This window comes from Calypte anna, chromosome 2, assembly GCF_003957555.1.
Source record: "Calypte anna isolate BGI_N300 chromosome 2, bCalAnn1_v1.p, whole genome shotgun sequence".
In the NCBI taxonomy this organism is placed as follows: Eukaryota; Metazoa; Chordata; class Aves; order Apodiformes; family Trochilidae; genus Calypte; species Calypte anna.
The window spans coordinates 38568011-38595716 of record NC_044245.1 but is presented as its reverse complement, the minus strand read 5'-3'; the positions used below and the strand labels follow the sequence as shown (position 1 = coordinate 38595716).

The 27706-nt window shown below is 40.1% G+C and overlaps 1 protein-coding gene across 3 annotated transcripts in view; it reads right to left on the bottom strand.

The window, feature by feature from the left end:
* Positions 1-4282: 4282 nt before the first annotated feature.
* Positions 4283-27706, bottom strand: part of LOC103538041 (ubiquitin-conjugating enzyme E2 E2) — a 217764-nt gene continuing 194340 nt past the window's right edge. For all 3 annotated transcript variants that reach the window (XM_030445064.1, XM_030445063.1, XM_030445065.1), the window contains exon 6: positions 4283-5076. In XM_030445064.1, the coding sequence (XP_030300924.1) occupies positions 4979-5076 (98 nt within the window). In that variant the 3' untranslated portion in view covers positions 4283-4978. The remainder of the gene's footprint in view (positions 5077-27706) is intronic.

Below are 27706 nucleotides of genomic sequence, written 5' to 3'. Positions count from 1 at the left end.
TTGGTGCAATGGGCTCAATTTTCCCATCTAAAACCTTCATTTATTTTTTAAAGTAACAGCTGCTTTTACAATTAGAGAGCTTGGAGAAAGGCAAAATGAGGCCTGCTGTATAAAATCATAGAATCATAGAATCATAGAATCATAGAATCCTAGGGGTTGGAAGGGACCTCGAAAGATCATCTAGTCCAACCCCCCCTGCCAGAGCAGGGCCACCTAGAGTACATCGCGCAGGAACGTGTCCAAGCGGGTTTTGAATGTCTCCAGTGAAGGAGACTCCACAACCTCCCTGGGCAGCCTGTTCCAGGGCTCTGTCACCCTTACAGTAAAAAAATTTTTTCGAATATTCAACTTGAACCTCCTATGCTCCAATTTACACCCATTACCCCTTGTCCTATCACTGGTAATCACTGAGAAAAGCCTAACTCCATCTCCCTGACACTCGCTCCTTACATATTTGAAAACATTGATGAGGTCACCCCTCAGTCTCCTTTTCTCCAAACTAAAGAGACCCAGCTCCCTCAGCCTTTCCTCATAAGGGAGATGTTCCACTCCCTTAATCATCTTCGTAGCTCTGCGCTGGACTCTTTCAAGCACTTCCCTGTCCTTCTTGAACTGAGGGGCCCAGAACTGGACACAATACTCCAGGTGTGGCCTCACCAATGCAGAATAGAGGGGGAGGAGAACCTCTCTTGACCTACTAACCACACCCTTCCTAATGCACCCCAGGATGCCATTGGCCTTCTTGGCCACAAGGGCACATTGCTGGCTCATGGTCATCCTCTTGTCCACCAGGACCCCCAGGTCTCTTTCACCTACACTGCTCTCCAGCAGGTCAGCCCCCAACCTATACTGGGACATCGTGTTGTTCTTCCCCAAATGCAAAACTCTACACTTCCCCTTGTTGAACTTCATCATGTTTCTCTCTGCCCAACTCTCTAGCCTGTCTAAGTCTCTCTGAATGGCCGCACGGCCTTCCGGTGTGTCAGCCACTCCTCCCAGCTTAGTGTCATCAGCAAACTTGCTGAGGGTACACTCTATACCCTCATCCAAGTCGTTGATGAAGATATTGAACAACACTGGTCCCAGTACCGACCCCTGAGGGACTCCACTAGTCACACACCTCCAACCAGATTCTGCCCCATTGACTACAACTCTCTGACTCCTTCCTTTCAACCAGTTCCTGATCCACCTCACTACCTGATCACCAAACCCACACTTGGTCAACTTATCTACAAGGATGCTGTGAGAGACGGTGTCAAATGCTTTACTGAAATCAAGATAAACCACATCTACCGCTCTTCCATCATCTATCCACCTAGTAATTTCCTCATAGAAGGCTATGAGGTTAGTCAAACATGATTTACCCTTGATAAAACCATGCTGACTGCTCTTGATGACCCCCATGTCCTTGATATGCCTGGAGATAGCGACAAGAACAAGTTGTTCCATCACCTTTCCAGGGATGGAGGTGAGGCTGACCGGTCTATAGTTACCCGGGTCCTCCTTTTTGCCCTTTTTGTAGACTGGAGTGACATTTGCTATTCTCCAGTCCTCAGGCACCTCTCCTGTTACCCATGACTTACTGAAGATGATGGAGAGTGGCCTAGCAATGACCTCCACCAGTTCCCTCAGCACCCTTGGATGCATTCCATCTGGACCCATCGACTTATGGATGTCCAGATTACTCAGCTGATCCCTAACCCAATCCTCATCTACTATGTCAAGCTCCTCATCTATCTCGACTACTTCTGGGGCTAAATGAATCTGGGGCTCATGCGGAAACCCTGCAGGAGTAAAGACAGAGGCAAAGAAGGTGTTCAGCACCTCTGCCTTCTTTATATCCTCTGTCACCAGGGCTCCCATCTCATCCCTTAGTGGGCCAATATTGCCTCTAGTGTTAGTTTTACTAGCTATGTATTTGAAAAAGCCCTTTCTATTATCCTTAACCTGACTTGCAAGGTTAAGTTCCAAGGAGGCCTTAGCTTTCCGAATTGCCTCCCTACATCCTCTGACGACAGTCCTGTATTCCTCCCAAGTGACCAGCCCCCCCTTCCATGATCTGTAGATTTTCCTTTTCCACTTAAGTTTTCCCAGCAGTTCCTTTTTTAACCATGCAGGCCTCCTAGCTCCCTTACTGGATTTCCTAACCATAGGGATGCTCTGATCCTGTGCTTGCAGATAGTGGTCTTTGAATATTGACCAGCTATCTTGAGCCCCTTTATCTTCTAACACCCTGTCCCATGGGATTTCTCTTAACAGTTGATTGAGGAGGCCAAAGTTTGCCCTGCGGAAGTCCAGGGTTCTGGTCCTACTGGGCATTCTGGTCCTTCCACACAGGATCCTGAACTCAACCATCTCATGATCACTGCAGCCAAGGCTGCCATTGACCACCACTGCTTCAACAAGGCCCTCCTTGTTGGTTAGTACAAGATCCAGCAGCGCTCCTCTTCTAGTCGGCTTGTCCACCATTTGCATTAAGAAGTTATCGTCAATGCACTGGAGGAACCTCTTAGACTGTGAAAGGCTGGCTGTGTGAGTCAACCAGCAGATATCAGGGTAGTTAAAATCACCCATGAGGACTAGGGATTGAAGTTGTGAGGCTACTTTCAGCTGCCTGTAGAAGGCCTCATCAACTTTCTCGCCTTGATCAGGAGGTCTGTAGTAGACCCCCACAACTGTATCACCCACACCAGCCTGCCCCTTAATTCTTACCCACAAACTTTCAACTTGCCCCTCATCAGCCCCTGCACAAAACTCAGCACATTCTAGTTGCTCCCTCACATAAAGAGCAACTCCACCACCTCGCTTCCCTACCCTATCTTTCCGAAAAAGCACATAACCATCCATGGCCACATTCCAGTCGTGTGACCTATCCCACCATGTCTCTGTTATCGCTACCAGATCATAACCCTTAGCCCGTACACAGACCTCTAACTCTTCTTGCTTATTCCCCATGCTGCGTGCATTAGCATACAGACATTTCAGGAAACAAGCAGAGCACACTGGTGGGACTAAATCCTCCCTAGACCACCTGCCTTCGGACACTGGTTCATTCTTATGTTTGTCCCTAACAGACCCAGTTTTCTCCCCTTCCCCCTTCACATCTAGTTTAAAGCCCTCTCAATGAGCCCTGCTAAGTCCTGCCCCAAAAGCCTCTTCCCCCTCTGGGACAGGTGCATCCCACCTGCCACCACCAGGCCAGGTGTCTCATACAGCATTCCATGATCAAAAAAACCAAAACCCTGTCTTTGGCACCAGTCTCTTAGCCACTCATTGACCTGTAAACTCTTCCTATATACCTCCCCACCCATTCTTACAGGAGGGATGGAGGCAAACACTACTTGCGCTCCAGATCCCCTAACTAGCCGTCCCAGGGCCCTGAAGTCCCTTTTCATTGTCCTTACATTTCCTGAGATAATTTCATCACTGCCAACCTGAAAAATCAGCAGTGGATAGTAATCAGAGGAACCCACAAGATTAGGGAGTTTCCTTTTAACATCTCTAATCCGAGACCCAGGGAGGCAACAGACCTCCCTGTGGGATGGGTTCGGTCGACAGATGGGGCCTTCTGTCCCCCTCAGAAGGGAGTCACCCACCACAACTACTCTCCTGTCCTTCTTGATTGAAGAAGTCTTAAGGACACGGGGTGACTGACGAGTCCTAGGTGGTTCAGTAGGTAAGTCTACCTCTGTCACTACATTATCCTGTCCCTGAACTTCCAAGGCCTCATACCTATTCTTCAAGGACAATGGGGAGGGTGGAGGGGGTTGGGAGGATTTTTTTATGCCCTTCCGAGGCCGGACCTCCTTCCATTCATTCGTAACTCTTAAGTCCTCTCTTTCTGTCTGGTGACTGGAGGGGAGGGGATCCATCGCTTCCTCAACCTCTCCCATCTGCCCCTGCCTCAGGGTGAGATTCCACCAGTCTCAGGGTGAGATTCCACCTGTCATCATCAATATTCTGCTTTTGCTGCAAGGCTATTTTTACAGTCAACTATTTTAAATGTAACAAGATGGGTATAGTGAAGCCATAGTTTTAAAGAATTAGCAAGAAGCTTCAGAACAGCTGAGCTGAGCACTGGCACGCGAAAGAAAGGCCTTAAAAATCTGGAAGATGTTTGTAAGTGAAAGATGCACACAATGAAGAATTCTAAGTTAAGAAATGCATTGTTGAGGAGAAATTAATAGTTTGGGTCTAAAATAGTTGCTTAACCTGCAGCTGTATTATGTGAGGACTATGCAGCCTATACAGCACAAACCCAAAAGCATCGTCTTGCAAGAAGTGCATTTATCAGCCACAGTGTTTTATTGAGTGCTTTAATAATACAAGTGTACATCAACTGATCCACAGTCAAAAGTGGCAGGTCCCTAAGAAATTTACAAGCACTTTTTTTTTTTTTTTTTTAAGTAAATCAAAATACATATTAATTTGTTCAACGCAATAGCCTTTTGTGTGGGAAACAGAAGGCTAGTGATAAACACAGTCTTAGTAATGCACAGTGATTCTTGATTTTAAGCTTTTATACAAAACTTGTTCCCAGTAGCATGCACCCACCATTAAAGACTTCAGTACAAAAAAATAACCCTAAACACTACATTTAAGTAGAAACGAGATATAATTCTGAATTTGTTTGTTTTCCCCAAAACCACATGAAAGAAAAAAACCCCACACATTAATACAAAGCTTTGTGACAAAGCTCTATACTATTACAGCTCCAACATTCTTTGCACTGATAACCAAAATTCCCTGTCTACATTTTAGGGAAACAACGTTCAAGTTAACAGAACAAAACCAAAACAAAACAAAAAACAAAAAACCCAAAACAAATAAGAATAAAAATAAAACCAAAAAGAAAGTAAGGACAACCTTTTGTCACAAAATGGTTCAAAATGTAATAAAAAATAAGAATGAAGGGAAGGGCTATTGATGCACTTAGTGAATGTGCTTGCACAGGTCCAGCAAATCCTAGAGTAGGTTCCTATGTGGCGTATCGCTTGGTCCACTGTCTGGCCATTCTGTCATGCTCTGCTCTGTTAGTCATATACTGAGTGGCAATGCTTCCAACCAGAGGGTCAGCTGAAAAGGAAACACAAACCATGAAACAGTCATCATCCTTGGAAGGACAAAAAAAGCTCTTCTTCAATCCAGATTCATCCTGTTTTCTTTTTAACCGTAAGAACAAGGTGCATGCACACACAAGTCACATTCTGAAGGTACGTGTACATATAGGAAGAAAGTGAGAAGAAGATGGGGAGGAGGTGACTGGCAATGACCTAGACATTTCTGGTAAGCATGTAACTTAAAACCATTTCTAAAATTCTGCCTCGTGTCCTAAAAATTTTGAGCTAAAGGTCACTTTCAGGTGGTAAGAATAAACATACTATGCCATTTATTGATGGTATCAGACTCCCATAAATATCTATACTGTAGCTTAAGAATAGGGTTAACCAGGGCTCTGGTTAAATTATCTAATCATATGTTTGTTTGAATATTTTTGATTTTGAGCATAAACAAAGACCAGGAATAAGGGCCATAAGTACCGTTTTCAAAGCAGCAAAAGTTCATTCCAAACTTTGGGAATTGGCATTTAATTTATGGGATCTTTCAGGGCATTTAACTAGTCAGAATGCTGCATGATTTGGCTTTCTCACGCCACTTTGGTAGTTCCAAAATGAAGTAACAACCTGGAAAAGTATTCTTACATTAATCTGGATCTAAAAATTGCTTCAGAAATAATTAAACAAAGTGAAGCAGCCCTCTAAATAAAAATAAACCAAGACATGACTCTCCCATTGGAGTGTGTATGCCATCACCATTCCTTTCCTCTCAGTTTAAAGCAGACAAAATGGGTAGAGATTTTCCCTTTTCTAGGGTAACCCATACTATGGATTTTTCTCCTGCAACAGTGAACTGCCTGAGATTTTCCCACCACACTGTGCAGTTTCAGAAGCACTGATGCCATCTTTTTTCCTGAATTAGGACAGATAAACATTTCTTACTAAAGCCACTTAATAATCAGCTTTGTAGTTCATTGAATATTAGCAATACGAATTTCAACTTCCTTAGTGCAGTTATCTGTGTGTTGTTTGCATTATTAACCATCGAAATTTCTGGGACTAGGTGACATCCTTCCATAAAGCCAAGCAAATCTTGGGTGGTTTTTCTGTGTCAGGTTTTTTGTTTTTTGTTTTTGTTTTTTGTTGTTGTTTTTTGTGTTTGTTTTTTTTTTGTTTTTTGTTTTTTTGGTTTTTTTTTTGGATGAAAAGAAAGTTTATGAGTCAGAGAAATATGCTGCTTTAGACAAAAATTGATTGATTGGCTGCTACATTACAGAATATTACTGAATAATATCTAATGAAAAAATTTTTTGCTACTTTCAGGGAGATCCCATGATCTGAATATTGAGTTTGCACCTACTAAATGAGTAAGGCAAGTTATCACTGTGATGGTGGTGTACTAAGTCCCTTGGAAGTCATCAATACCATTTTGCTATTTTTACATGCATGAGTGTTGAAGAAACAGATCTGATTTAAGATCCATTTAAAAAGTTTCAGACTAGAAAGCATGTCATCTTTATCTCCTCAGCCAAGGGGAAGAAGTGTATAGGGGATTATAGGAAGGATTTTGTTCTCTGCAAATAAGAGGCTAACTGCCTACGGCTATTTAAGGAGAGTGAAGTTGTTCATGGCTGGACTGAGGCTTCAGCAACACTGCAGGGTAACTGGGGAATCTGGGCAATGGGAAAGGACAAAAGTTCTCTCAGCAAAATAAGCAGGGAGTAGGCACAGGGAAACCTGATCCTAGTGTAACATAGCTTGGGGATGAGCTTGACAGGACTGCTGTGAATCCCACACTCTCCTCGGATGCCACACAACTGGGCAAAGAAACACTTTCACAGATCCATGGAGAAAGAAGAGACTAAGGGATGAAGTGGAAAGGAATTCTTGGAGCAAAATTTGATGAATGTGACAGTTTTCATGCTGCTGGGAAAGGTGGGGTTTGGCCTCTGAGCCATCTGGCTGTGACGGGTTGCAAGAATATCCTGGCATTATCATCTGGAACGCAGTAAGTGCTTCATGAGGTTTAGTGAACATTTAAAGTGCTGACACTAAGACCTTCTAAAAAACCTTATGTGAGTCAGTGAAAAGTGATGTGTTGTAGTAGAAGTTTACTCAGTTCAAATCTTAGTCTTTAATGTGCAGGATGAATGTTTCCGTGAAAGCGAGTCTTTCACATCGAGAGCTGTAAATCAATTTTCTTGATTCACTGAAAGGGTACTGAGGATACCATCATTCCCAACCCCCAGTGATAAATTACAATGTTTGGCTTCCTAGTGTGGGTTGCCATCTATATCTCCTTTTGAGAGCAAGGAAGTATTTTAACAACATACACCTTTGGAAGTATTTGGAAAGTTTGGACTCCTGGCATGGGAGGGTGTCTACTTTCTACTACAGGAGTTGGTGGAATCAGTGGAGATGAAAGTGTGGAAATCTGCTGAAATCCAGTAATGCAGGGAACTCAGCTGTTAATTACCCATATGTTAAAGCCTTTGCCTTTGCAGTGTTTTGTTTGGCAGTTGGGGAAAAAGTGGAGGTGATGGCCTGCAAGATATCTGAGGTCTGCATAGCTTTTGTTGTAGGTGTGTGAATTCCCACTGAGAGGGTGACCTGAGAATCAACTACTCCCTGAAGCCTGCGTGAAGCAGGACTGCTGAAGCAGAGAGGTCCTTGCCTGCCACAGCTTGAGCAGGACCAGCTGCACCCACAGCCAGCTGCCAGGCCGACACTGCTAAAAGGTGCTCTTGGTAGTAACAGGAATAACATTGTTCTTCACAATTTGGCAGTTTGCCTGGGCATTTTATTGTTTATAAAAAATATTGAATAAAAGAACAGACTCAGCCGTTTGGCAAAGTCACTTGCTTGTTTGAGATCCCAAGCTGAGGAAACAGAAACCCAGTTATTGCCAGGGAGAACCAGCCATTTCAGATCCCTGGCAGAGGGTCTGGAGATGTGTTGTCATTATAGGTACCTATTTATGAGGATTTGAACAAAGGCTCTTCAACAGGTGTTTGAAGAGCCAGCTTATTTTAGCAGTTGCTGTGAAGCTGTAAAACCACCAGGAGGTACAACTGCTTTGTTTGGGAAGCTGGGACATCTGATGAGGAGGGAAGTTTTAACTTCAGATCAGAGCCACCCAACCAGCAGCAGACTGGGCAGCTACGTGCATTTGCACTGGCAGAGGTACAGATAGTGTGTGAATTCCAGAAATTCAAGCTGTCTCCTTCTGCACCTGTATGAAGCCAGGCAGCTTCAGGCCCAAGCCATATTGTCCCTGGTGGAGGAGGAAGCCAGCAAGCAGACCAAGGAGATAGATCTCTCACCACTTCATGAGTCACACTGTTACACCATTCACAGGGATGGGCAATGAAATGAAGATTACAAGATAAAATGAAGCACCTTAATTAAAACAATTAATTCTCAACATGCAGAAGCCTTGGTTATGGTGTCCAAGTCCTACAAAATACCAGAGGAAGAAACAATAGTTTCTTTCATTTGCCCCTTAAACTAAGTCACACAGCACCACCTGGTTTTCAGCCGAGCTGCACTATTTAAGGAATATTGTGAAATCCCCATTCGGAGGGCCAAATATGTATTTATAAAACAAACACTGTGTAAACTGTCCAATTAAGAGATAAAAAGGAACACTGGATCTCAAAATTCATAATGGTACATCTCCCATATTTCCATTTCTCATTACTATAAAACTGGTCTGAATTTTCCATTTGTAGATACCTGTGGGTTTATTCCTGATGTTAGAAATTTGTTCCCATATCTAGTAGACTGTTCTAGCTTTTTCTTTTATTTTTTGCTTTAGAAATAGTGTGACTGTTCAATGAACCAGGGTTCATTTCAGAAATTCACTCCAAATGGGACTGTGGCCAAACAACAACAAAAACCAGGGGATCAGGATATAAAGCTACACAAGCAATGTGTTATCAGAACAACCTAGTGAAAGAAATTAAAATAAACCCACAACAAACTAATAACAATAGCACCAAAACATTGCAACTCCTGTCCTGGCAGGAGGCAGGCATCTACTTGGGACCTCTCGGTTCAGCAGACCCAGACTGAGAGCTGGGGTGTCGCCACCTGTACCCAGATCCATCCTTGTTGTGTGGGCTGGCAGGGACACCCCAGCCCTCAGGGTGCTGGTGGCTGAAAAAGTTTGGATGAGGAGGTAGAGCCATCGTGTGCTGTACTCCACAGCTCCAAAACCTGGAAGCAGCGCTGCGGGAGGTGCTGGATGCGACTGCCAGACACGTGGTGTGCCATGGTACCCACTGTCAGCTCTCTGTAGAAGTTGCTGGAACTCTGTTATCCTTGAAATCTTCAATGTCTCATAATTCATTGCTCCTTCCAGTCCCTCATTCTCACTTCTAGAAATCCACCCTGAGATGTCTTGATAACCTTTAAGTTGTTTAAAGAAAATTTTAATCCCGGACTTCGGTTAGTTCCATCTAAAACTGGGAAACACCAGGAGTTACAACATCGAATTTAATGTTAGAGGAAGGCACAGGAGTAATGAACATATGTTTTAAAAGCACCAAATTACACGAGAATGGACAGAAGCTAAGGTTCAGAGATGAAGCTTACATGGAAAATGTCAAGCAAAAGAACTAAATTATGCAGAAAAGCTTCTGGATGATTTATAGAAAGACTGTAGCTGCTAAATCTCCCCTCACCTCATCGTATGTAATCCTTATGTTGTATCAGAATTTATGAAATTACCCTGTATTTAAACGTAGTTTTGAAAGCTGAGTGAGCTGGGCCTTGTCCCTAGCTTAAAAAGGTTGGATGTGCTACTCTACAATGCCTTGTCATCTTCTTTTGCAGTCACTTAATATGACTGTAAGGAAGAACATTTGTGCCTCGTGTCTGTTGTAAGGCTAATCAAATTTACAGCCCAATTCTAGGGAGATAATGCTATTGGGGATTTGGATGAGCTGAGGTTTGGTCATTACAAAATTTCAGCTGTGCTTAATGCCAGTTATATGGCTTTATCATTCAGAAGACAGACCATAATTCTTCTTTAAAACTGCTTTTCCCCCAAATAAATGAAAATATATTTCTATACTGTATTTTTCTCCACTTCTGTTTTTGCAGCTATTTCTATGTCAGCAAACAGCAATTTCAGAGCAGAATTAATCTCCTGGGCTTTTCAATGCTACTTTAAAAATACAGCAAACATACTCTAGCAAAATAAAACATGGAGATGGTGTGTTTAACAGCTTGATTTCAATGTGCCTTCTCTGTCAGCCACGTGACATGCAATGAAATTCCATTTGGTCATGCCAACATGGTTATAGAGACACACATTTAGATTTAAAATGTACATTATGGGCGTTTCTACGCATTAGATATATTTTTATGAGCATTTAAAAAGTAGAATTATATTTATATTGTAGTATTTTACAGTTTTAATAGAGAACAGGTGACGTTATTACACCATCACAGTTATTAAACCATCACAAGTGGATTCTTAGAAAGTTTTCTGGAGCACCTTAAAAACTAAAATAAAACCCACAACAACCCACAGCGCTGTAAAAACCTCATGGTTTCTTCAGCCAAATATTTTAAATGTACCTTTTTCTTTTCATTTTTTTTTTTTTTTTTTTTTTTTTTTTTTGGGTCTAGGTTTAGATTCAGCTCTGTACCAGGGGGAATTCACAAGAGCTGGCCTCCAGCTGAAGAAGCACAATTAAACTGGAAGAATTTCCAAAGGTCAGAGGTACCTTGAAAGGTCTTATTCTGTCTCCTGAGCTATAAACGACTACATTCTCATAGCTGTGAGAAGCATCCCACTGAGAAGCTCTACAGAACACCCTCTTCTGATACATCAGGCACCACAAATTAGATCTGCTTTCCTTCTTTTAGACAAGCTATGTGAAATGCAGAAGAAAATAAACAACTTGTTCTTTAGTTATTTGGACTCCAGTTAGACATTTAGAAGAGTTCCTGGAATACTAGTTTGTTCTTTTAGGCTTGCCTTTCTTTCAAAATATTTTGTTATATTGCTTTTTAGATTAGAAACCTGGGAGTGCTTGGGTTTTTTGAGTTGTGTTTTGTTTTTTTTTTTTTGTTTTTTTTGTTTTTTGTTTTTTGTTTTTTTTTTTTTTTTTTTTGTTTTTGTTTTTGTTTTGTTTTGTTTTGTTTTGTTGTTTTTTTAACATTCCAGGTGCCATGTATATGACAACTGCCTTGGAGTCATCTTTATACAGAAGCACAGGCAGGATTGGTTAAAAAATTAAACTTCCCCAAAATAAAAGTTCATGTTTTCAGTAACTACATTTTGTTTGGTGATTTCAGTGCAAATAGCAGTGCAGGACAGTATACATTTTCCCATATTGGCTTGCAGTGAAAGCCAAGTTTTCAGAATCAAATTTTTGTGGTTTTAATATTGTACCAACCTTTAAGGATCAGGTCCCAAAAGGTACACTAAAACAAAGCACACCAGAAAAAAAAGGAATTAAGACTGGGGAAAAAAGCAGAAACCACGAATTCAATGAAACATTGGTTGTTTTAAGAGCAAATGCTGACACCTTGATGCACACCAAAACCATCCTTAAATTTAATTTAAAATAATAAAAAAAATGTTGGTAATGATATTTTAATATGCTGTTTTCAGTGGCATCCAGGCTAGTGCTGCAAGACTGGTGAGTGAAAACTGCAGTCAAAAGCAGTGTCAGACAGACTACACCAAATACATCATAGAACAATTAAATACTCCAAGAGGAAGGGATTAGAGAAGATGAATTTTACTTGTGAGTAGTTTTATTTATAGTGCCACCTTGCCTCAGGAAGTTTCCATAGTTTGCCACATGTCACCTGTTTTAAACCTAATGAACTCCTACAAGACCATGTCAAGGGTACTGTGAGTCCTGATGTGGAAAATGAGGTATGGGAAATGCACCATAGTATCCTGCAGTGAGCGTCCAGCAGCAGCGCTGCTCTCTTTTGCTATCATTAGCAAAAAGGCACAGACCAGGTAATTCTTTGGAGGCAGAGGCAGGTGAAGTGGCACACTGAACTACTCCTCTAGCCTTTCACCTTTGAAAAGAGTGCTCGAAATCGGGGCAGAAGTGAGAATGAGCGCGGGGCAGCGCTAATCCCTGTTTGTGCGGCAATAAAACTCGCCTCGCGGTTGGGAGTCTGATCAACACACGCGTACCAACTGGAACAAGAGAGTGATTCAAGTCAGAACAAAGGGTGGTAGCAGGGCTCTGAATTACTTTACACACCCTACAAGCTGAACTACAATTTGTTTCTGACTTTCATAACGTCACAGTTCCAGCTATCCATCTAGAATGTGTTTAGCTTTCTACAAGGCTCCTTGAAAGCCGTACGATAAAGGGATCAATAAACATTGTATAAAAACAGAGAGCAAATAAAATGAATTGGTTCAGTAAAGAAAAAAGGTAATCCTTAGAGCACAAAGGAATGAATTTTTGAAAGGTCTAATGTCTATTAGGATAGAAGTCAGTGGAGTTAATATCTGCTTTAGCATTTACAGTTTGCAGCAGGAACCATGAGATACAGAGTATCACTGACTCTCTCCCAAACTCATTTCAGCAACTAGCATTGCAGATTTGATTGGTCACAGCTTAATACTCAAAAGAAAATTTTTAATATACACAGGCTACACCAGTGTGCTAAAACATCAAAGTATACCTGATGAAATGTACCTCATTAGGCTGAGTACTGTGGTTGACACGGGCTGGACAAAATGGACAATCACACTACCTTAAAAGAATTGTTCCCTCTACAGTATAGTAACAAGGGATGCAGTAAGATATCCTTTGAGATAGCATGCTTGGGTACAAGGTGATTGAAAGTATTGTAGTCTGAAGAAACAAGGGCTGACTTTGTTATGTCACCTCTCCGATAAAACCCAGAACTGTCCTTCCAGGTACAGCATGAGAAGCAAGGAGATATATGCTAGATACATAGGAGAGAAAAAAATATTTGGAAATGGATCTGAATGTTTACATTAACCACCTCTGCATCTAGAGAACAAAGTAAAAACTGTGACAGATTCTGTAGTTTGGAGATTGCGTAATTTAAAAGCCAAAAGCTTATGTAATAGATTTTGGTTTTATTTAAGTTGACCGAGTGGTCACTGTGCTAACACAGGGCTAAAGGAGACTTAGGAGTTTTGAAACGGGCTGCCTATGAAGCTGTGTTCACCAGCACACCCCATAGTCCTGGTCACTCCATCATCCAGCCCTTGTCTACCTCTGTAGCTATACATCTGAAGTCTTTCTCCTGGGAGAAATCAGAGCAGAGGCAGGAGAAGAAACAGAGGGAAACAGAGCATGGAAGATGTAAAGGTCTCATTCTGCTATATAGCCAAGGTGTAGCTGGGGTGAACGCCTGGGCAGGTAAGCAGGGAAGTGGTCAAGAGGTGAAACTCCAGAGTGCTTTTGGTCTTCTTAGCTTGCTCTTACAGTGGTGCCTTGGTTTCCCATGTGTAAAACTGGACCAATAGGTTTCCATTATTTATATTATGAAAATAAATATGCTCAAAATTGTGAGGTATTTTAATACTGTGGTAAATGTGTATCATAAAGAGACTGATATCCATGACTTGACTAAATTTTGAGCTTGGTGGAACTGTCAGAAACACATCTGACTCCCACCAGTTCATACAATGATTGACGCTACATAAATATTAAGGCATCTGGGACTTGATTCTAATGTTGTTGGAGAAAAGTGTTACCTATCTTCAAAAATGAAAGAATTCTGCAAATCCAATATAGAAAACATCCATTTACTAAAATACCCATTTTGGATGCATAGAAGGAGAAATTCATTCCTCTCTCTAGACTTGCATTTGATTGCTGTCAGGCTACCTACCACAGATCTGTGTGAAATATGAGGCTGCCTAAGAAAAAAGATGTTTCAGAAATAAGGAGTATTATCTAGCCCAATTTTATTAACATGGCTCTTAAAGGAAAGAGTTGGCAGTGATTCATCTCTGTATCTTGCCAAGGGAAATCATTCTTGTTTAAAGAGCAAGGTTTTTCTCAGTCGTCAGTTTTTTAGCAAGATTTCTATAAACTTCTCTGGCTGACTGGGACTTAGCTGAGGCAATCATGGATCAACGAGGCACAATGCAGTGATCTTGAAAAGTTGTCTTTAATTAAGGAGATCACGCACCTATTAGAAGTGCCAGCATGCTGGAACAATTAAAGTTCTGAAACAACACATTTCACTTTGATGCTTGGATGCGTCTCAAAATTAAAAGCACAGATACATTAGCAATGCTATCTGTTCATAATAATGAACTCAATTGAGAAACAGTCATTGTTATTAGGAAAAAATCAATAAAAAGGTGTTAGTAACCAAGAATTTTATATGAAAGACATTACTTGGAATGTGGCTTGATAAAATTGTAAGAAAAAGTTATAGCTATATGCATTTAGCTCGTGGAAGGTGACTGTGAGTGGATAATAAGAAAATCACAGCATTTGGATCTAAGAACACTTGAGTCAAGCAACCAAAATGCTAAAATGTAACCGACTGGCACATATATATCGGGTCATAACTTGTTTTTTTCAGAAAAACACCGTGGATGTTTTTTTGTTGTCTGAGGATTTACAAAGCATTTATAGCTGTTCTATAGGAATTAGCAGTTCTTTTATTTAAAGGAGAAAGAACCAGTTTTCTTTGGGATTTGTCTCTTCTCCCTTCCCACTACTCACCATCTCCAGGCAAATGAGTTACTTATGGGTCTTATACATCTCAAATGAACAGTTTAATCCCAAATCAACTGGATGAAAGGCAATGCCTATAATCATGCTTTGTACAGTGTAACACATCCTGTAACCACTTGTAGCAACAGCAGATCACTCTGCAAGAAATCCAGGAGGTCCAATCTGATCCACTTCCTATGTGGATTCCTAGAGGACAGTGAGGGATGAAGTCTACATGGTCTGGTCTTTGGTGGCATTTAGACACTGAGGAGAAAAAGTCTTAAAGGCATCTTGACCTTGCAGAGAAGGGTTTGAAAGTGAGCAGCATCAAAATGCTCAACTTAAACACATCAGGATCCTTTTTGGTCAGATGCAGGAGTCATCTGAACCCCTTCATTCCTTTATTGCACTTAATCTTTGGAATAACTAGCAAAGCCTACATGTGTTATGAATGATGCTTATTTTTGTTTAATCTGATTTTGTCATTCCAGTCCTATTAAATCTCATTTATCATGAATCTGACATTAAAATCCCAAACTGTTACTAGAAATCTTATAAAGTATGACAAAAGAATGCATAAGGCTTTTGTGTACGAAAGGGGGACAAGTGAAGAAATTTATCCCTACTGAAGGCCATTAGGGTTCTTTTTCATAGACCAGGGTCTGAAATCCCTTGGCAAGCTGAACATCCTTTGGAACAGGAATGGGAAGTTAGGTATGCCTTGCATTAACACACCTCTTACTGTTACCCAACAATAACTTAAAATATAGCCAGGCTTCTCCATTCCCTTTCTATACTTTCCTCTCTGCCAGGGAACACGTGGAAGGAAGTCACAGGCTGCATCTGGCTCAGATGTGTCTAAGTTTATATCTGCATCAAGAGGCACTGGAAGGAAAATGCCTGGAAACTAATTTGTCTGGGATATTTTTTGGCAGGGTCCAGATGCTCTCTTTGATGGGGCTGGCTTCTCAAGGCTTTTCAGGACTACAGGCATGGGTGGTTTGTCCCCAGATGTGTGATCACACGTCAGGGCTGTGCTTCATGTTGCCATCTGTGTCTGTGGTCCGTTCTATTCTGAAGGAGGTGTCCCAGAATGGTACTGGACTATAAATGCAGGAAATAGGTGCCATCTCAGCAGACTATGGGACAGGGATACTTGGAGCCAGTCTCACCACTAATGTGTGAGTTTTTGACAGCCCAGAGTGGTGAAGAACCTCTAGTGCTGCAGAATTTGCAGCAATACTGCCCTACCAAAAGCCATCTTCAAGGAAGATGCTTGTATCAACCCAGTATGGCTCAAGAAAACATGAAAAACAGTGTCTTCCTGTCCTGAAGACTGATATGGGCCAGTTATGGCAATATTTCTGGAGACTGATCAGTGAGGTGACATGGGATGTCACATGAAGGGAGCAGGGTGGTGCTAGATCTTGCAGAGACTGAGGAATCAGCAAGGGAGTGGGAAAATAACCTCGTTTTAGTAACTGAATGGACCATGCACTTTTAAATTAACTTCAGAACAGGAACATAATTAGGCTTAATTACAAATGGGTTCTAATAGGACTAGAAGGAAAAACAGGTGAAACAAAATAATTAGCATTCACCATGTAGGCAGGTTTAGCTCCCGGATTAGTTGCGACGAAGTTAAATGTAAATACTGAATAAAGATTGGATTTGTGATATTTGCAGCAATGATTCATATTTATTAACAAGTAAAATAACTTCATTTTGAAATCCTATTGTTCCTGTGCAAAAGGCCATATTTACTCCATTGTCATGACAATCACTTTGCCAAATAATTTCAGGCATTGTCATAACAAGTCCTGTAGCAGGATGGTCTGCCTTCATGGGCCTACCTCAGTTTCCCTTTGTGATTTCAACTGCTGTTTGGCTCTCAGATTCACAGTCTCTTGTCTCAATTTCACCGCCCTTAGCCTGGAGTTGGAGAATTTCCACAGAAAGCAAAGGGCAAAGCAGACTCTGAACTGATAAAAATCTTGGAAGTACTAATAGAAGGCCAAGTTGGTATCTGTGGCACCAGCTGCCCTCCTGTGTTGAAAAATACAGAGGTCAGATTGGCTCCAGCTAGGAAAAGACCAAACAAGCACGGACTGATAAACATAAGGATTTGTATAATTAGGGAAAAGGCTTCCTTAGCTGTTCCTTTGTTTCTCTTATGTTCTCCAATAGAAGGTGCTGGAGGCATGATTCAGTAGGTAAATGACAGCAGCCAATCACTTTATTCTACAAAAAGTTAGTCCCATATTTTGCTTAGTGAGAATCCTGTACACTTGCTACAGAAGGTGCTGGACCTTCTTCCTCCAGCAGGTACCTGGACTCCAGTCCCTGCTCCTGATGAGGAGGAAGAGAGGTACCCACCCATAGCCATTGAGAGGTAAGAAATATCAAATCCCTACATAGGAATTCTTAACTTTAAGTCTTTAGCATCCTTACAAAACTGCAGTTGTTGTATTATTGTACTGCCTATAGGTATTACTTTAAGCATTGTTTAGAACTGGTATAAGAGCTACTGATAAGTAATTTGCTTGCACTCAAACAATTAGCCTTGTGTAACAGTTATCCAGATGATGGATTATTTGCCTATTTTACTGTTAGGATACCTTGTTGTTTGCTATCCTAACACCTTGTTCTGCTAACCTAGTATCCTAACACTCAAATAATCCAATTTATACCCTTTTAGTTTAGCTTTTAAAATCCTCAGTTATTTACAAAAAAATCTGTTTTAATATATAAATTAAACAGCCATATATAAGACATACACATATATTTTTATAAAATATTTTTATAAGTATATACTACATAAGATATAAATTTATACAAATATTTAAAATATATTTATAAATATTTTTTAAAAATCTGTGATACATGGAAAAGACATGAAAGATCATAAAGGCATTCCTTCTGCTAGTATAATACTGAGTCTTAAAGTGACTTCAAGTTACATGTCACTTTATCTGATTGGCATTATAAAGACACAAGTGATGAGGATTCCAGCCCTAGAGAGTTTTCTGAAGTATGATTAATTTTAAAGTTGCAAATGCTCCATTCCATAGAAGAGCCTTTTTTCTAAGCCTTGTACAGATGGAAAATACTACAAACAGTTTACTAATCAGAGCTCTATTTCTGTATCCTATATATGAATGTGAAATCTTACAGCACAGCCCATCCTTACATTTGAGACAATTACACCACACATTTTACTATTTAAGTAACTGTCTGCTATGCCAGTTCATGCACCTGAATTTAATTTGCTGTGAAAATAGGAATTCTGAAACACACACTGCATATAATTTGCTTTATTTGTTGTCTTTGATAGATCTGCAAAACTGTAAAAAACAAACAACCGTTTCCTCCTCCCCTGCTGAATAATGAAGAAAATCAGCCATGCAAAATAGAAGACGTGTCTTGCAGCAGTGCAAATCATCTCTGAAGGTGCAATCTGAATGGCTCTAGAATAATAATTTCTGAAATCTTACTCAAGAAAGGGAGAGACTAAATGATTTAATAGCTAACATACCTAAATCTAGGATTATAAATTTTACTTTTTTGGACTGACTCTACATTCTTGTTGAGAATCTGTTACAGAGCCAAATGAACCAGTCTTCCTTTCAGGAGATTAAAGGATATGGAACAGTGTGAGTTCTGTGCCGAAACAAGAATAATTGTATTTTAAGAGCAGGAAGATACAGCCTTAAAAATAGTTGTGCTAATAAGGGTTCTGAAGGTGGTTCATAGGCAGTTTGAAACATACAGCAAGAAATTTCAGAATCTGTCCTGCCCTTCATGTTATAAAAAGGCACAGAGAAAAAAAAAAAAACAACAAAGTGACAAAATCTCCTTAGTAAAATAGAACCAAGTCTAAAAGAAAAATCTGGGGTACAAAAATTCACTGGGACTGAGGCAGTTTATTCCAGTTGAGATTTGAGCTATTTGTGCTAACTGGGACTAAAGAAGACTATAGATTCAATTATTATGAGACTGAACTATAGGAATGTAAAATGTGATGTCTGAATTTCTTAATTTTCTAATTTTAATTATTTTTCACTTAAATATATACAGTTCTAGTAGTGAGAAAATATACCCAGTAGAGTTGGTTAAGCCCCAAAGTGTTGTATCTATCTAATTCAAAAGCTTCCAATGTATTTAAAGACACCTCTGCACTGGCTAGACAAAACCTTCAAGAAACAAAAAAAATACATGTAATGACTGTAAATGACTGGAGTGTATTTTGAAAGTAAAAGGGTAGTTTAATTTCTAGCTAGGGATTAATTCAAATTAAGCTAGGATTCTGTATTTTATGCATGAGAAATGACTAATAGCTTTATTTAAATACTTCAGATTGTTAAACATTTAACATTGATGACTTACTTTGGTCTTAGTTCACACAAAGATTCATTATGTGCATGCATTAAGGTGTGTTTCTTCTCTCTGAGGTAATGGGCATAGGAAATCTCCACTGGTAGTATTTTAAATTACACATTGATTGGAAGGAAAATGAATTTTAAACCTTTTGTATTTGTAGAATCCATCACACATGCATTTTCTCAGGTACTTTTAATTTAAAGGTGGTTAAGGTAAATCTCATAGCAACACTGTGTTTCTTGAGCAAAAGTGCACAAAATTTTAAATAGTCTGTATGTATATCTAGCATATGCCTTCACATTAAAAAAAAATCAAAATGCCAGGCATATTTTTTCCGTGTTTACTCCCACTATTGTGATAAGGCTGACTTTTGTATGTTCTAGAAGCCCCTTTTGAGGAATAAGTAAAATTAGGACCAGTTAAGAGTAGTGACAAGACTCGTTTCTCCCATGAGATCCAATTATATCCTTTTGCATTTACTTATTGACACAGATGTACAAAGCCTCTTTACTGATTTGGATTTTAGACCATCTCTGATTTAATCAGATGCCATTTAATAAACTGATGGTTGGGTAGATCTGAAGTTCAATTTTTAATCACCTTATCCTAAATAAAAACGAAGTGGAAGTAGAAATTTTTCTGAAAAGAACAAGAAATAATTTACAGCATGGTCAAATCTTTATCATTTAAAGAATGGTTAAAATCTAAACTTATGTCTTCTGGGAAAAAAAAAACAAAACAAAACTAAGATATGAGAGGTAATTTCATAAAGAAAATACAAAAGTGATCTTGCTTATCTTTTCCAGAGTAAACAAATAACACAAACAAAATTCCAACCCATTTATAACAAAACAACTTTTTGGTGATTCATACACCAAATAGTTAAATGCACCCAGGAATGCAGTTGTGGGAATATTAGAAAGTAATTTAGGAAAATGAAAAACGAATTAGAAAACACTAGTCATGGCACCACCTAAGGCACCATTGCAAAGGCTCTTACAGCTCATGCTTCAACACACAGTCTGATTGTTGGCTGTGGTTAGGAGGGAATTTCCTCCCCATCATATTACCCTATGCATGAAGGGCTTTCAGGGAATTTTACACCGAGCCACTGAGCAATGAGCAGTTACAGGCAAGGTACCTGACTGAACCAAGAAGTACTTGTTTTCTGAGAGAGAACATCACCATTCCTAGTGACTATTCTTTGTAGGGATTTATAGATAGATACCTCAGGTTAAAAAAAAGAATATGGTAAACGTGTGTGTGACTGGTATCTGGAGCTATAGCTAGGGACTGCTTTATAGTCTCTAGAATTTTATAGTTTTTGCAAGTCTTAAAGTTTTTTTAAACCACAAAATCCAGATGGCACATCTTTTTTTAAAAAAGCAACCTGTACCATACCCTTTGTAAAGTACATAAACAATACTTTATGCAAATAACTCCAGACACTTTTCTGAGAAAAAAACATTCAAATAGGCTGTATACTTCTGAAATTATAATGGGTGGTTTAGAACTAAATATTTCTTAACAACTTCACTCCCATAGTTGTGTTAATCTTTTTAACGATGTCCTGGGATCTTTGAATAGCCTAAATCTAAACACACAAGATGTCTCTCTGCTCATGAACAATGTTCTTCTACACATGAGGTGTTGTCAATGTGCAACTGAAAAAAGCAAAGATTTAGGCCAATATAAATAGTAATCCCCATCCAAGCCTCCTCCCCCTGCACACATAATTCGGAGATATTCCAAGACATATTTTCCTGAGAACTACTAAAGGGATGACAGTTCACAAATGTTTTTCCTGCTGTTACAGTAATCCCCACAGTCATGGGTTCATGTTGAGGGAACTTAAGTTTATCGGTAAGAACAAAATCTTGTAACATTTTCATCAGCTCTTTATGGCAAAGCAAATTAATTTTCTTTCAGTGCTTATCTACGTGTAATTTTCATAATGTGCTGCTGCATTGCTTGCATTTATATACGCTTAATTTCGTATTTGTAAGTCACATCCACAGAGCTTAACACATATACATGTACATGGTGCCTGCAAATATTTAAAGATCAGATGTATACAGTCTCTTCCTGGCAGTACAGACTCTTAGTGGCACTTCTGAATGCCTAAATTCCACAGGAAGTACTGAAAACTCTGCCAGTGTCTTTAAGTGCCTAAATTCCTTTAACATATTGGTACTGTGTGTCCAGCTCAAAATAGGAGAAACTGGGATTCAACCTATGGAATAGCAGTTTGTATTGCATAGGTACTGTAGTACAGATAGTTAAGTACAGTATCTTTTAAAAGGAATGGAGAGACCACTGGCAAGACTGTCAAGAATTTGTAAATAACAGCTCTAGAATATTTGATACCATGAGTCCAAGTATGTACCTATTACTTTGATAAATATAAATATATAGCAGGTTCTGCAGAATGGGCAGGTGAACATACAGTATTTAAAAATAATACTTTCTGGCAAAAAGAACTTTGCTGCAATCAATGGGACTGTTCTGAGTGAGGCTGATGATGATGGGTTTTTGCCAAGGCAAATCCCACCTTTGGAATTGTTATTTTGCATTTACAAAAAGTTTTATGCTGCATTTTCCTTTTGTGGTCCTTTAGGACAACCTATTATGATGGCCTACATGAAAACCACCCATCCACTCTGCTCCCAGTCCATCAGAACCAAGACAGCAGAGCAGCCATGCTTTACATTTTGTATTTGGTAAGCAAGAGTGAGCTCATTTCATCTGGAGATGACACAAGGCAGAGATTTTAAAATGGACAGAAAGGTTATGTTGCAACAAACCCAAAAAACTTCACTAGATGAATTGATTCCTCACCACTTGAACTTTTGTTTAACATCTCTTACTTGTTGCCACGCTTGAGTGACAAGGCACAGAGTTATTTTCCTGCTCCAGGTACAAAGTGATTTCCCATTATGCTGTAACAGCCCAGATACCTGCCCTTTCCTGACAGAACACAGTACACAAACTCTGAAGAAAAGGGAAAAATAGCTCCAAGCTGAAGAATATAAATAATCTCAGTCAACAGAACAATTTCATTGTTTACATGACCCTCTACTGCTTACAAAAAGGATATATGGCAAAATGAGATTATTTTGTTGTGTATTTGATAGCACTGTGCTGTGGCAGTGCACCTGGTAGCCTGTGGGTGCCAGGGAAGGATCAAAGTAGCAGGGTCTAACCAGCTTCATAAAACTGGACAAATTAAACACTTTTTTGCCAGCCTCTAAATACTTCAAAAAATTTTCAGAATATTCCATCACATTTGACAACTTACTCAAAGTTATTCTGGATTAATACAGAAGGAGTTTTCTATATATCTTGAGAAAAATGCATTAAAAGAAAAAAAATCATTACACACGAGCACAGAATATGCTTGGGCACAGGCAAGACAAGGATTACTTTCTGATAAACTGAACGAATCTGTTAAGCTGCTAAATGGGAAAGAAAAAAAATCAGATTGTATTCTGAAGCAACATTTTTTCTTAGCAGCAATATGTAAAGATTATGGCTTTAAGGAAAAAAAATTAGAAGAATGAGGAAATTGAGAAGCATCTCATCCCTTGAACTTGCTGTCATCCTGAGTTTCTGAATTGACTTCCCAACCGAGGGTGAGAGGAAAAGAAGGAGTGAAAATTGGGAAGTCTAAAAAAATTGCAGAAGGAACATCTGACAAGACAAACACAGACAGAAAGCAGCCTCTGCTATGGAGAAGCACCAGATGAGCAGAAACATCATACATTCTTCATGCTGGATCAACATATTTAGGAGAACAGAGGAAAAAAAGATACATCCAGTCTGCTGAGTGGAGAGGGGCAAGGAGCTGTTGTTCATTACATGGGGCTGGGAAGCTATTTCAGAGTTTGAACATGGAAGCCAAACAGCAGAGCTGTAGTCACAAGTCAGCCAAATCCTCACTTGGAGCCAAATGCTCCAGTGTGGAACAGATTTTATTTTTACAGCTATATTACATTTTCCTTTATTAAGCTGCCTTAGACTTATTTTTAAACTTTTTTTTTTTTTTTGGACAGGCTAGTGCTTTCAAATCTCTCATTAATTCTGAAAATAGATTTTCTGGATACAATGGGCATCTATTAGTGTATTAAAAGCTGGTAATGGCTGAAAAAAACCAGAAGTATTCCTGTCGAACCTACTGTGGTGACAGAGACTCGCTTTGCAAGTGGCTGTGCTGATTTTGGAAATGAATGCCCCTGCACCCAAGATGATCATTCCAGTGCAGAGTCAGGAGAAGGAAGGGTGTCAGTGGGTGTCATGTCGAAGGCTGGCAGCCTCACAGCAGCTCCCAGAAGGAGATGGCTTTTCCTGAGAGGATTTAAATGAACCTACTTCTCCATGCCTGAGATCTGCAGCAGAGAATTTCAAGAGCAGTGCAGGGGGCCCGAGCTCCTCACAGCATGGCAAGGGACCTGCTTACTGGCTTGTATTTACCTGTCAATACCTTATGCAAATTGGAAGGGATGAAGGAATTGCTACAAACATTAGGATTAAGTTTAAGTTTCCCAACTACTAACAACACAAATGTGGAGGCACTCAAAACTTTCCAAATACTGGAAGTATCCATGCTGCACTTGTGCCTGTACTATGGGGCCTCCTGCTAGGCATGCAGATACAGAACCACAGTATAGTTCTGAATGAAGAAGTCCAGTCTGGATCATCAAGCCAGCTGTTAACCCAGTTCTGCCAAGCCCACTACTAAACCATGCCCCTAAGCATCACATCTACACATCTTTTAAATATATCCAGAGCTGGGGACTCATCAGCTTCCCTAAGCAGCCTGTTCTGGTGTGTACCCTGGCCACAGTGATCCCAACAGTGAGATTTGGGAAAGTCTGCTGAAGTCAAACCTGCTGAGGGATGTGGCAGTGGCATTGCAGCAGGATACTGACTTCCCTCTGGAAGTGTACACTGCTGGCTGAAAGGGAAATGGCTGAGAAAGAGAAAGTACTCTAATTCAATTCTTCTCCTTGCATGTTGCCAGACTTAAATCTCCCCACCTACTCCTGTTTTGCAACGGTCCTGGAAAGAGACAGCAGCAATTCCAGCAGCTTTGTAGAAGGGCAAATAGCTTTCAGGCTTTTAGGGCTTTTATGCGTAAGCTGAAAAGTCACTCCCCAAAGTGCTGTTTCAGATCCCATTGAGGATCAAAGATATGCATTAAATTACACTATTGAATCCTTTTCTGCAAAGGATGACAGAACTGGGATTTTATACTCTCAGCAGTAAGAGTACAGACTCTTAAAAATCTTTAGAAAAATAACAGGAAAAAACAAACAAAGAAAAAAACAATATTGTAATAACCGCATCCCATCTCTAAAGTTTCCTAAGTATCAACACCATCATGCAGGTGCAAGGTGTTAGTATTTTTTTGGCAGAAAACTTAGGCAAACCTAAATCGTGCCAAACCACACGGATAACTTGTAATTGCAAGAGAAAAACAACAATAGGATGTTATCCAAAATTGCTGGTTGCACCTACTCTTGAAGAAAACAACAAAATTTCTGGGAAAGATAAAGGCAAAACATAAGCATGACTCATCTACAGAAAACTTGAAAGCATGTCTCATGTCCCTTGTGAGACTGGTAAAGATCTCCATAACCTTAGAATCTTGTTTGAATTTGTTTATCTATGCTTAGCTAAATTTAAGTTGCTAAAATGCACAGCCATGCTGCTTAATGTAAGTTAACAAAGTATGAAACCACCTAGTAAATTCATGATTCATGGCAGCACCTGTAAAACACTTGCAAACATACTTCTAACTGAGGCATGTAATATTTGAGAACCACAATATGTGTTGCAAATTTTTTTTTATTATAAGCAGTCTACTTTTCAGATGCGCTGAGCAATTGCAACTTATGTAAAAATTGATGGGACTCACATCAAAATAATGTAGTGGTATCTGTCCAATTTAGCCACTCTTAAAAGTGCATTTACTGTGAGGACATGTACACTTCAATATCAAACTACACTTATAGCAAATTTTACATGTAACATTGCACAAAACTGTCTCACACTTTCTAGTGGTTTTAAAGGATAATGAGAGACAACCAGCTTTACACTGTTAATATAATGTGAATCTGAGAGCAGAGTCAGTGCACCTAACCTGGCCAGTGCTGACCCAGGGGAAGAGGTAAATTGATCTCAGTTGTTTGTGCATTTCCTTTGCCAGAGGTTAATGTCCCTTTCCAGCAAAAGCTTTTTTGTGTTTCTGCTCCCTTCCCATTTCCTTTTCCCTTTTTTTCTTCCCTTTCCTTTTTCTTTTTCCTCTTCCCTTTCCTTTTTTCCTCTTCCCTCTTTCCCTTTTTCTTTTTTTTTTGTTTCTTCCCTTTTCCCTTCCCCCTCCCCTTCCCCTTTTCTTCTTCCCTTTACCTTCTCTTTTTCCTCTTCCCTTTCCTTTTTTCCTCTTCCCTTTTTCTTTTCTCTTTCCCTTTTTCTTTTTTTTTGTTTCTTCCCCTTTCCATTTCCCTTTCCCTTTTCCCCTTTTCTTTTTCCTCTTCCCTTTCCTTTTTTCCTCTTCCCTTTCTCTTTCCCTTTTTTTTTTTGTTTGCTCATTTGTTTGTTTGTTTCTTCCGCTTTTCCTTTCTCACTTATTTCACTAAATTGGGTTAGAAAGCAGACTAACAGTGAAAATGACACGGCTAAGAAAGAAATAACCTTTGACAGTGCTGCCAGTAAGACAGGGACATCCAACAGGGAGCAGTAAAAATTTCAACCAGGGTGAAGGTGATGATGAGTGGGTTGGTCTGTCTAGCTGTGCCTCGTGCCCTGCTGAACTCCACATGGGTCAGGCACATTGAGGACAGATGACTGCAGCCCAATGGAGGGGCAGGAGAAGGCTGGGAAGACAAGTAAGGGAATGATGGACACAGGCCTGGTGAGTGTGCAGCAAATAAAAACCAGAAGGAAGGAGGATGGTTCTCTATGGGAATGAAAAAGAGGAAAACTGTCACTTAAGCGATAGGATGAGAGTTGTTTAAAAACAAGTAGGTATAAAATTACCATGAGTAGGTTAAGGCTAGAAATCAGGCAGAGGTTTCTAGAAAGCAAAGCAAGGAAGGCTCTGCAGAGCCTGTCAGCAGATTTTTTTTTGGTTCAAGGTGGCAGCCAAGCGTTCAGCCATGTGTTCATGTTCTTGTTTGAAACATGAAACCTGTTGTGTTTTTCTTAAATACATCTGGTCACAGAAACTCCATTCCAAGAGGTCACAAGCCCTTTTGTTAATTTCCTTACCCTACACCAATTAGTATTTTCCTTATTTTGCCACTCATTTTCTTACGTAAAATGAATGCTTTTTATTATTAATTTGGCATGTTCGTGGGAAAACAACACGGTGGATGCTCTCAATCTCATGCTGCCCCCTCTTATCCTTTGCCCTGCACATCCCCACGGCAGGAGCCTGTGGCTGGACAGAGATGGCAGTATGGGGAAGAGGGAACAAAAGCAGCACTGAGCGTTTGGTTTGGGAATGTCAATTGAGGGATAAAATCCCCACTTACTGTGGAACTTATATGTGGGTAAAAAGTGTGGGTAAGGAGACAGAGGAGGAGGATGACACCAAAAGGGAAGAGGCTGTTGTGAAGGAGATGTAGCAGGCTTTGATCCAATGTCCTGATCAAGGCTTTGCTGTGTGTTTTAAAGCAGATGTGATTTGATGTTAGGCGGTCCAGGGATAATCAGGCCAGCCAAGTTCAAACCTTGAATATGTGAAGAAGGAGGTCACGTGAGGAAAAAAGTTGCAGTGCAGTCGTGTTGGTGTTTAAATTTATTGTCTCTGAGGCATTTGCAATGAGGAATGTTTTGGGGGCTTGAGAACCTCTGGCAGGGCTGAGGAGCCAATGAACCAACTGAGAAAAGTGAAGATTTGAACCCAGAGCAGCATCACCAGCACTCTAAATATAAAAATAACTGATTTGTTTTCATACTTCAAGCTCAATAAAAATGCAAAACCTCAGGGGCCATCCACACTTGAGAGCTCCTTTGGATTAAGGCAGTGTGGGAATTTACACTGTCCAGGCTCTGCTTGAATACTTAAAATAAGTTGACTTTTACTCCAAGACAGATGTTTTTCTGTGACTTAACTTAATAAATTTTCAAAGAGGGGAGCATCCACACATGGAGTAACTCTGGAACTACCCTCGAAGGCAAGCCCTAGCAGCTAGCACTCAAAGGGAATTTTTTCAACACACAAGCACAGAGCCTTTGAGCACTTACTCACATACTTGGTTTCCTACAGACAAACCTATCATTCGTCATACAGATGATCTATCATTCAGGTTTCACAGAGCCCTGCAAAAATGCTCACGGAGATGCCAAAATATTTACAGGATTTGGGTCCTGCTTGGTGGGAAGAGATGGGTGCTGTGCCCCAGAGTACCACCTTTAAGGAAAGTACAAATCCTCAGATTGATTGCTAGTGCTCCCATCTCTCTGATACCATTCCAGTTGGCTCACTTACAGTCCCAGCTAATTCACACATGTTAACTCATACACAAACCCTACGGCACCCCTTCCCCCCCAGGAAAAAAAGTCAGCCAG